Source organism: Myotis brandtii, unplaced genomic scaffold (assembly GCF_000412655.1).
Source record: "Myotis brandtii unplaced genomic scaffold, ASM41265v1 scaffold233, whole genome shotgun sequence".
Classification (NCBI taxonomy): domain Eukaryota; kingdom Metazoa; phylum Chordata; class Mammalia; order Chiroptera; family Vespertilionidae; genus Myotis; species Myotis brandtii.
The window spans coordinates 683840-694593 of record NW_005358773.1 but is presented as its reverse complement, the minus strand read 5'-3'; the positions used below and the strand labels follow the sequence as shown (position 1 = coordinate 694593).

Sequence of the window (10754 nt, the reverse complement as noted above, 5' to 3'; positions counted from 1 at the left end):
CCCCCAGCAGAAGAGCAGCGTGTTGTGGAAGGTGCGCCGCGGCCGCGCCCTGGACTCGGACTGCCGAGTCCAAGTCCGTCTTGCGACCCTCAACGCCACCATCGCTCCCTCTGACGGTCCCGCGTGCCTGTGGCCACGCACTGAGCCTTCAACTGGGGATACGCCCCCCAGCGGGCTACGCGGCGCTATGGCAACGTAGGGCGGGGCCTGGGCGCAAGGGGCGGAGTGCACCTGGGGGAGGTCCGGGGGGCTGTGCCTGCAACGGAGGCGGCGCGCCTGTGAGCTTCTGCTCGAACCCGGCGGCCCCCGATCCTCCAGTTGCGGGAAGGAATTAAAACCAGGAAGCAGGGGCCGCAGAGAACTCTTCTTCCCTACGTACAGTCATTCCGCAAATATTTGTGTAGTGTCTCTTCCAAGCACTATTCCAGGCGCTGGGCAGGGCGGGTAGCAAGACCCAACCCTGACCTCCTAGTCCCAGTGGTCAAGACGGGGGCGGGGCGCGGAGAGTTACACTAATAAATGTTCACTTACAAACTATGGTGCGGAGGGGGCCATAACAGGGCGTGGTAAATGCAGGTGGCCTCCTTGAGAAGGTGACCCTTATGCAGAGGCCTGAAAGATACGGGGCAGTCAAGGACAAGGCTGGAGGTGGGAGGTCTCAGCCCCTTGCATAGGCTGAAAGGCGGGGGGACAGGACCTGGGGAGAAATCCAGAGGTGGGCAAGGGCCCGCCAAGGACCTTGTCAGCTGCCTTGGGAACTGGGAATCTATTCTGAGAGCTGTGGGAAGGTACTGGACAGTTTTGGGTAGGGCTACCTCTACCTGATCCCATTTCTGTTTTGCAAAGATTTCTCTGGAGAGTCAATTTCATGGGAGCAAGTAAGGAACATGGGCATTAGGTGGGGGGTGGGGTGGCGGGCTTGTAGTTGCCCAGGTGAGAGATGAGGGTAGGGGCTATGGAGAGGGGAAGAGTGGGAAGGATCCAGGGTTGTGGGAAGTGTGGAAGCAGGGGGCTCTCAGTGGGTTAGTTGAGGGGGCCTCAGCAGCCTTCTAGGTCCCTGGCTGTTAGTAAACTGGCCCTTCCCTCGCCTCTGTCCTTTGTCTTCCAGGGAGCAGGGTCTGTTCCTACCTGACGCTGCCAGGCCAGACGCCCTCAGCACAGCCCCCACTGAGATCGGGGAGAGTGAGACAGTTGGGCTAAAGGCACTCTGAAAATCAGGCCCATGCAGCAGGTGTTCACTGTCCAGGCCAAGACCAGTGAAGGTTTGAAAGCTTCAGAGAGAGCCGCTGGAGGGACACACAAAAGCCCTTTGTCCAGGCCACGTGGTTTCCTGGAGGGATGCCCTAGACACCGACTCCTCCCTGAGGGGTTTGGGGTGGGGTCCCAACACAGAGCTGGTGGCCTCAACAGCAGGAGGAACACTGTGCACCAAGGTTAGATGCAGCTCAAGGTTAGATTCAGAAATCTCCCCTGAAAGAAAGAAAGCAGCCCAGAATTGTGGGGTACCTGGGCACATCCTCGGGAGACTACAGGATCTTCTCACCATCCCAGTGGGGGAATGGTCACTCCTGATCTCAGAGGCTGTGTTTGCAGTAACTTGTAATAAATTATAAATTTAGAGGCAACTCTCAAAACAATCCTAGTCACCCCCCCCCCCCCCCAAGTGCCAGTGACTGTAGAGATGGATGGACCACCACAGGGAGGGAAACCTCTGGGGTGAGCCTGTGAGATCCGACCCTCCCCAACACATACAGAAAAACTGACAGTATTCACTTAATACAAACTTCCTCCTTTGTGACTTGGGGACATTAAGAAATCTTCCCTCCCAGGTGAGGATTAAGCCGTTCCTGATGACAACTGTGTTAGCTGTCCAGGCAAGTTCAAAGGCGATGCAGGGGGCACCCCTTGCAGGAGGCTCTCGCCAACCCCACCATTATGCGGGACTGGGAGAGCAGGGAGGGTGGGCCAGGCCTAGCGGCACTTTGATGGTCTCTGCCTTCTCCACCTCCCAGGGCAGCAGTCCCAGCCCCTCCACCGCCTCTGTGCTCCCCCTCCTACTCGCCAAGTCCTGTGCTCCTGCTCCTCCATCCAGATTTCAAGTGGAGGCCCAATGAGGAAGCTAAGGACAGGGGGAGGGCAGTGAGGGAATGCCCCTGGCAGGTCTGAGGCATCAGGGGAATTCCAACCAGTCTTTCCGGGTGCCCAGAAGCACCTCCAGTCCCTGTGCGGCTAGGGAGCCCGCGGGCTATTCTACCACACGCTGCTGACTCCAGAAGCCTAGGACCTGGGCCCGTGAGACCACAGCTATGGTGGGCCCTCGGCACCCAGTGTCAGTCCGTGCAGCAGCTCTGGTGCAGATAGAGAAGCTCCAAGTAAGTGCTGGTCCCTGTGGACCTTAGGAGGAACTAGGGAGGGAAGGAGGGAGGAAGTTCAGGGTCCAGACCCTCCCAGGTGCCCCCAGCCTTTCCTCCCAACAGATGTTCGCCTTCTCTGTGTGCTGGTCGGATGACAGCAACACCTTGGTGCGGAGGAGCTGGGACGAGTTTAAGAGACTCCATGTGAGTGAACCTGGGACTTCCTCCGAGCGACAGCCCCACTATGCCTGCCCTCACCCATGTTGGCTTCTAGCCCCTATGATCCCAGCGAGATCCCCCCACCCTCCCAAGGTAACCCAGTGGGCTCTCAAAGACCGATATGCCGGTTCTCTCCCTTAGAAGATCCTCAAGGAGACCTTCCCGGTGGAGGCAGGCCTGCTGCGGAGATCCGACCGAGTTCTCCCCAAACTTCCAGGTCAGGCACCAGGGATTCTGGGAGGGGTAAGGGGAGGGGCAGGAGCAGCAACCTGGTGATGGGAGCCCTGGGGTGGGGTCCCATGGTCTGTCCCCTGTGGTGCCCATAGATGCTTCTACATCACTGTTGGCGCGTGGGGGGCGCAAAGGCCGTGGCCTGGCGCGCCTGCAGTTGCTGGAGGCCTATTCTCGGGCGCTGCTGGAGGCAGAGCAAGTATCCAGGGGGCCATTGCTCACCGCCTTCTTCGAGCCACAGCTCCAGGACCTGGAGCCTTCACTACCACTTGGCAGGTGCCTGACCCGCCCCTAACTCCCTGAGGGAAGCATTTGGGCGGTGGGGGCCGAGTGGTGGAGAAAGGGCCCAGGCAGTACAAGGCTGGGTGAAGCGTGGCAGCCCATCCCCACACCCCTCTCTCTTGCGACCACCCTTTCCAGCCTGGTGATCCTGCCCGTCCTGGAAGAGCCCCCACCCCGCCCTGTGGGCAGTCTTGCCATAGGCAGCCTGGAGGCTCTGCGCCTGCACTGTCTGCAGCCCTTCAGTACCCAGGATACACGGGGCCAACCCTTCCATGCGCAGGCCCAGGAGGCCCTAGATGTGCTGCTGCGACACCCCTCAGGTGGGGCTGGGCAACAGTCTGGGGGCTTGACCTGCTGCAGCCAGGATCCCAGCATGCGGGGGACCTGAACTCCTGCCCACCTTCTGTGTACAGGTTGGTGGCTGGTGGCTAATGAAGACCAGCAGACAGCATGGTTTCCTGCTCCCTACTTGGAGGAGGTGGCCCTGGGCCAAGGACAAGACGGGAGACAGCCCTTAAGGAGTAGTGGTAATGAGACTCATCCCCTCCCCATGCCCCCCACCACTGCTGGGCAGTGAGCAGCAAGGCTGGGGGACAGAAAGCACCTGACCCAAGGGTGAGATGCTGTGGAAAGACTAGGTGGTGGCAGCAGTCCCCTAGCAGGTACTCGGGCCCCATAGTGGGCTTGAGCCCCAGGGGGTTTTGGAATGGTCCCTGGCATTAGCAGAGACACAGAGAGGGAGAGCCTGGAAGGGGGATTCAGTGAGAGATCGATGAGGGGAAGGAGATGGAAGCCCTGTGGTAACCACCGAGTGCCCACTCCCAGGCTCCCAGTTCTGTGCTTCCCAAGCCTACGAAGGCAGCCGGGCCGACGAGCTGTCAGTGCCTGCGGGGGCAAGAGTGCGTGTGCTGGAAATGTCGGACCGCGGCTGGTGGCTGTGCAGGTGGGGCTTTGGTGGGGGAGGGGGGACAGAGTCTAACGGGGTTGGGAGGGCAGGGCCAAGTGCTGACCAAACTCTGCCCTCCTTGCAGGTTCGGTGGCCGCACAGGCCTTCTCCCCTCTGTGTTACTGCAGGCAGATGGGCTCGGCACGCTTCTGAATGGACCAGGGTTCCCTTCTGGGGCAGAGGGTGGAGAGAACAGGGCGGGGGAGGCCCAAAGCTCCCCTGAGTCCCCCCAGGTCATGACACTTCCTCCTACTGTGCCAGCCCGCCCCCTGCTGAGTGCCATTCAGAGCCGCTGCTGCACCATCACCCGTAGGGCACTGGGGAGGGACCCACGGAGTCAGGGACATCCTTGAGGGTGTGTGGAACCGCATGGAGAGTGCTGTGTACCCCACAGCTGGAGGGGCCCGGCCAGAGGCTCCAGACCCCGGGGAAGACTGATGGCAGCCACACCGCCACCAGGGCAGGGGGAGGGTGGGACTCTCTGGCTGGCAGGGCCAGGAAGCTACACTCTCCCATTTCCTCTGAGTGAAGATCTGATTAACCCACACTCAGTGTCCACGCTGAGGGGCAGGGCCTGTTGGATTGCACAGGCCAAGGCACCGGGGTGGTGTTTGGCCAAGGTTGTAGCTGGGACCTGGGGTGAGACAAAACCAAACCGACACAGGGAACTGGGATAAAAACTCTGGTGTTTCAACAAAAAACAAAAATAAAAAACAAACAAAAAACCTTCTGGTGTTTCAGAGGGCAGAGGGGGCGGCAGGGAGGGTGGGCAGCTTCATGTTGTGCCACAAGAAGTCTAGGAAGGTGGCTGCCTGGAGGGTCCGACTGAGCCGCTGGAAGTGCCGCTCTGGGGATGACAGAGGATGTCAGGGGGGGGTGTCCATGGAGCCCGGCCAGGCTACTCCCTACCCCACCCAGGGCTGTGTCCATGTACCTGTGTAGGGCAGCAGGGCCTCAAGCGAGGCCCGCACACCTTCGTAGGTCAGCAGCTCTTCGGGGGCCTCGTGCCGCAGGAGCACGCTCAGCACAGCCTGGGCTTCGTGGCAATGCCGCGAGTTGGTGTTCCACGTGACACAGAAGCGCAGCAAGGCCTCTGCGGTGACAGGACGGTCAGACCTGCCTGCTGGCCACCCCACTCCTATCAGTCACTGTCCAGCCCCTACCCTCTTGCCCCGAACCTTTCTGGTCTCGCCGAAGTCGGAGCACAGTGGCTTCCAGTTTCTCGAAGGCCTCAGGGTCCCTCCGGATGGCTGCGGGAGGAGGAAGATAAGCCCCAGGGAAGGAGCAGGACAGACCTGAGGACCCTCCTTCCCCCTCTACCCCCGAGGCAGCACTGACCCTGGATAACCGTCAGCACCGTATGGGGCCGGTCCAGGGAGATGGCCAGGCCCAGCGCCCGCAGGTACCGCTTCTCCTGGAGCAGGTTGTCCAATTCTTGCTGCCTGGCGGGGGAAGGAGGGAGGACAGGGCCACAGGGCTAGGGCTGGGGCTGAAGGCAGAGCCATCAGGGGGCTGGCCTAGGAGTCAGCAGACCAGGCCTGAGCACTCACTGGTGGTGACCTGTGTCAGTGCTCCAAGCCTCAGTTTCCCCATGTCACAAAGCAGGGGTGATGCTAACATACCCTACCCCGAGGGGAGGGTGATGCTGACGCCTGGGAGGCGCAGCCATATGGGTGGCACTCACAAGGAGGCTGGGTGGGACCCTCAGACTTACTTGACCACCTGCTCCTCCCGCTTGGCCAGCTCCTCTGCCTGCTCCATCTCGGTAACATCCTGGGGTCAGACTGGGGTCAGAGTGGAACCTCAGGCTGCCCTGCCCACTCTTCGCCCACTGCACCAATGCCCACACACCTTCCAGAGGATGACACAGGAGTCACTGGCGCCAGTAAGAGCACGGTCGTCCAGCTGGCTGCAGTGAAGCCCCCAGACCTTGTCCTGGTGGGCGTCCAGCGTCCTCACACACTCATTGTTCTTGATGGTCCAGAGCTTCACGAGCCCATCAGAGCCGCTGGGTTTGGGATTGGGAGGGGGCTCAGCACTGGGACCTGTCTCCCAGCTCACCACAACCCCTGCCCTGTCCCCAGCCCAGTCACCTGGACAGCAGCTGTGTACCACGGCTCACAAAGGCCACCTTCAACACAGAAGCATCATGCCCCTCGAAAGTCTGCAGGGTTGGGACAGGGAGGGTATGAGACAGGATCAGGTAGGGACCAGGACTGGGGTCGGGGGCCGGGCCTGGGGTGGGGGCAGCTTACCTTAAGGCAGCTGAAGTCCTGCAATGCCCAGAGCTTGACAGTGCCATCAGCTGAGGCAGTGGCCAGCACCTGGTCCATAGGTGAGAACTGGACACACCAGAGGCCACGCCGGTGGCCTGAGAAGACACCCAGCAGTTGGCACTGTGGCAGGGCCCAGAGCTTGGCTGTGCGGTCCTGTGAGCCTGTGGCCAGCAGCTTGTCATTGGGAGCAACAGCTACACTGTTGATGTCCTAGTGATGGCAACAGGTAGCAGCTCAGATACCCCTATCCCAGTGAGGGCCCTGCCACACTGCCACCCGTATGCTCACCTTGTCGTGGCAGCGTTGTGTCGCCTGGGCCTGTAGGAGAACAGGGCCACTGTCTGGGGCTATGCTCTTGGACAGCAGGACTTTGGGGATGGGCCACAGCTTCACAGTGCAGTCCTGGCTGCCCGTCACCAAGAAGGTCTCCTTCAGCCTAAAGCCCAATTTGGGGGCAGGGAAAGACGCCTGATGAGCCTTTGCCAGGCCTGCCTGCAAAAGGCAGATGGCTTGCGTTACCCAAACACATCTCTGGGACCACTTGCCTGCACTTCAAGCCCACACTGCCTACCCTTGGTACTGCCACCGCAGGTGACTTTGTCCCAATAATGGGACCCCAGCCCTAAATGCAGGGAGCGCCTTCTCAACCTGGACTTGTTCAGTGTTATTCTCTCTGCCCCAACATCCTACCCCTTTCATCCACCCAGCTCCAAGGCCACTTCCTAGGAACCTCTCATCCAACAATGGCACCTGAGGTGCTTTGTTCATTACTCTAGATCCCTAGGTTGAAGCTTCAAAGAGCAAGGTCAAAGGCACCACTTTCTCCTCTCCGTCTCCCTGAGCTGGGACTCCATCAGCAGGGCCTAGGTCTCCACGTCTGTGACACTCTGCACCCCAGCCCTGGCCCACTACCTAGAGCAGCAGATGGTGCCCACGCTGTGTGTGTGCCCAGAGCCTTGAGCCACACAGGTCACTTCGCCAGCCTTGTTCATCCTCCAGATGCGAATGCTCTGGTCCTGGGGACGGGAGGGGTGAGGACAGAGGCTGGGCCAGACTTTCCCACTGGAGACCTGTATCTCCACACCTCTTAGGGTACCTCACCTTGGCACAGCTGGCAAAGAGCCACCCCTTCCGAAACACATCCAGGGCAAGGACAATATCTGAAAGAAAAATGGAAGGAGAACGGTCAGAGATCAATGAAGGGAAAGGGTCCCAGGAGCGTCGGCCTGGCACCCTCACCTGTGTGGCCATGGAGAATCTGGCAGGCGGATGTCTGTAGCTCAAATACTTTCAGGCAGGGGCTATTGGAGGCCACGACAATGTGGGAGTCCTCAGGCCCAAGGAACCGGACATCCAACACCTCCTCGCTGTAGCCGGCAAACTGCAGGGTGGAGGGACACAAGCCAGGGCTCAGGTGAGAAGAGGGTCTACATCCCCAGACCGAGGGTTGACCAGGGGGCAGTGCTCACTTGTTTCTGCAGCTTCAGAGAATGTGCTTCATAGAGCAGGAGGTTGTGGTCAGCAGTGACACTAAGGAGCAGGCCAGCAGCTCGGACCAGGGCGCAGTGGGTCAGCTCCCGCCCAGGGCCTGACAACGGCTGCTGTGTGTGGACACATTGCCCCGAGGCCGCCTCCCACACGCGCAGCACACCTATGCGGGGATAGAGGCTGCTGGGACTCACAGGTCCGCGGCCACCCCCAGTCCCTGCTGCCCGCCCTGGCCTGGCCCCACACACCTTGGTTGCCAGCTGTCAGGAAGTGCAGGCCCGTGGACTTCACACCCAGCTGGGGTGCCAGCTCCTCTGGCAACAGCACGGCGGCCTCCACACTCTGCGGAGGAGCAGGTCAGAGGTGGCAACCCCACTCCCAGCCCTAACCCACTCACTGGCCCTGACCCCCCGGGTGCCCCACCTCAAACACAGGGATGGTCCTCAGGGCCTGGTGGCTCCGCAGGTCCCAGACAATGCAGATCTTGTCCCGGCCCGAGCTGGGGAAACAGCCACCTCAGTTCCCAGATCTCAGCCATGGCCCTCCCCGCCTGCTAAGACCTGGGTAGCTGGTTACTGACCTGACCATGGTGTGGCCATCAGCACTAAAGGTGAGCGAGGTGACAGCGCTGTAGTGGGCAGTCAGTACAGCCAGGCACGACTGGTCCTGTAGCGACCATACGCGGATGGCGGCGTCTGTGGCTGAGGAGAAGAGCAGCAGGCATGCGGGGTCCGGGTGGAAGGCCACCAAACTGCAGGTAGGTAGGTGCGGCAGGTGAGTGGTGCCATCCCAGTGTGACGCCCCACTCACCCAGGCTCTGCTGTCCCTACTCACTGCACGACACCTGGCGAGCCACGGAAGTGGTGTGTCCCATAGTGCCGCACAATGTCCCAGATACGCACAGCCCCATCACAGCCGCCTGTGGAAATGTGTTTGAGGTGAGGGGGCTGGTGTGCCCCAAGCCCCGTGCCCGCCAGCCGGCCCATCCACCTGCTGGGGCCCTACCTGTGGCCAGCAGTGTGGAGGTGGGATCGAAGGCCATGGTGGCCACAGGGGCTGTGTGTATCGCTTTCCACAGGCGGATGACACTGCCCTCTCGCCAGGCCCAATGAGCCAGCAGCAGTGCCCGACTGGCTGTCACTAGCACCTAGGGGAGGATGTAGTTTACCTGGGGGGTGGGAGGTGGAGGGTAGAGGCAAGGCCACCCATCCTCATGGACTCAAGTACTAGAACCCACCTCCTGTCCCTGCCCCACATACCTCATCATCAGGGCTGAGATCAAAGGCAGTAATGTCCTCCTGGTCCTCCTAGGGCAAGAGTGGGCGCACAGAATGCTATGAGAATAGGCTTCTTTTCCACGCCAGTCCCTAACCCTGGCTCTCCCTGCCCTCACCTGCTCCAGGCTCTGCAGGATGGCCCCTGAGGCCACTTCCAGGATGTTCACTTTGGTACCACAGACACAGAAGAGGTACTGCCCAGTTTGGTCCAGCTGGGGACAGAGGGGGTCTCAGCCAAGATAACACCCTGCAATCCCTGCCTTCCCCACCACTCTGCCCCCCCGCCCCCCAGCTGGTACCTGCACCTTCCCGCCCTTGTAGAAAGGCTCGATCTTGCGCTCGACAGCATAGCTGGAGGGTGGACAGAGAAAGAGAGTGAGTGAATCACCCACCCCTTGGTCCCCAGTGCCAAGCCCTGTGCTGGGTGCACTCCCAGAGGTCAACCCAATAGGTCCTTGTGACAGCCCCTGGACAGCAGTAGGGATGGGGTACTGGTGGTGATGAGTTCTTTTCACTGTTGTGAGGTGGGTGTTGGTATCCCCCTGTTACAGATTATTTGAGACCCCGAGCTGGGTTGCTGATCCGCAGAGGGTCCCACAACAGCATATGCTGTCCAAACAGTCCAGTCTTCCCAGAGACTCCCCAGTGCAGATCAGGCCAGGCCTTGGGGGCCCCCTGCTGGCCATGGGAGGCCAGGCCTGAGTACCAGCCCATGGCAACACACTCAACACCATCCCTGAGGTCCAGCCCCAACCCTTCCTCCTTCCCCAGCCTGGCCTGCATCTCAGTCCCCAAGCAGTCCTATTCCATCCTGCTCGGCTGCCTCCATGCTGGTCCAGGTCACTGCACCGCCCCCTCCGGAGAGATGCTCCAGCCTCTTCACCAGCCCCCCACCCACTCTCTCAAACCCTGTGCCGAAAGGGCCAATTAGAACATAACTGCCTTAAAATCCACTCCTCTCCTCACATGTTTCCAAGATCCTGCCCAAAGGGGCCACTGCTAACCTTTCCTGTTTTGACCAGGCTGTTCCCTGTGGGTGGCCTGGACCTCTCTTGCCAGTTTTCAATGGCGCCTGGCTAATCCACTGGGGTAAGCCAAGCCGTAATAAAGCCTCCAACCCCCAACCCGTAGACCATCCACTCGGGCTTCTTCTGCTAGTGCCTGTCACAGCCACTGATGACAATGATTTGCCTGATACCCTTATCCCATCAAACTGCGCTCCAAAGGGCAGGGCTGAGCCTGTCCCTTTCCGGACACTGAGCATTGAGATGTTCAGCAGAGGCTTGGGAAAAAGCACAGGACTCGGGGCTTCCTAGGCCACTGCTGACGGCCCATCTCCTGACCTGCCCTCCTGCTCCCTGGAGGAGAGGGACAGCAGGTGAAAGCCCCAGCCGCCTGACCCAAAGGTGGCGGTTCTCCGCTACCCGAGGGTGTCAGAGGTCCGCTCCCACCCAGGACCAGCCTCCCTTTGTGTTCAGTCCGCCCCCTCCTCCTTCTCTAGGACCTCTCGTCCCCTCCCAAACGGGCTCCTAATTTAATAACCTGCCCGGGCCCAGGCCCCCTCCCCGCGAGCAGCCATTGCGGCTCTCCCACCTTATACTATTGCTACCGCCTCCACGCCCCCGCGGACCGGTCCGTACACAGTCCCCATCGCCTCCCCACCCGAATGCACATCCGACCC

General features: G+C 60.6%; 2 protein-coding genes across 2 annotated transcripts; one reads left to right on the top strand and one right to left on the bottom strand.

The window, feature by feature from the left end:
- The first annotated feature begins 6 nt into the window (after nucleotides 1–6).
- On the top strand, nucleotides 7–4754 carry NOXO1 (NADPH oxidase organizer 1). The gene is made up of 8 exons (XM_005866570.2): nucleotides 7–2372; nucleotides 2478–2558; nucleotides 2715–2790; nucleotides 2900–3080; nucleotides 3225–3406; nucleotides 3500–3613; nucleotides 3912–4029; nucleotides 4118–4754. The coding sequence occupies exons 1-8, from the start codon at nucleotides 2307–2309 to the stop codon at nucleotides 4383–4385; spliced, it is 1086 nt and encodes a 361-aa protein (XP_005866632.1). The 5' UTR covers nucleotides 7–2306; the 3' UTR covers nucleotides 4386–4754.
- On the bottom strand, nucleotides 4702–10724 carry TBL3 (transducin (beta)-like 3). The gene is made up of 22 exons (XM_014539989.1): nucleotides 10683–10724; nucleotides 9373–9615; nucleotides 9190–9285; nucleotides 9056–9103; nucleotides 8802–8943; nucleotides 8631–8715; nucleotides 8377–8547; nucleotides 8220–8295; nucleotides 8045–8138; nucleotides 7778–7959; nucleotides 7548–7689; nucleotides 7410–7468; nucleotides 7221–7324; nucleotides 6597–6744; nucleotides 6288–6518; nucleotides 6126–6196; nucleotides 5884–6040; nucleotides 5747–5805; nucleotides 5371–5474; nucleotides 5211–5282; nucleotides 4967–5125; nucleotides 4702–4879 (listed from the first exon to the last, which is right to left on the bottom strand). The coding sequence occupies exons 1-22, from the start codon at nucleotides 10722–10724 to the stop codon at nucleotides 4770–4772; spliced, it is 2595 nt and encodes an 864-aa protein (XP_014395475.1). The 3' UTR covers nucleotides 4702–4769.
- Between the last annotated feature and the right edge of the window lie 30 nt (nucleotides 10725–10754).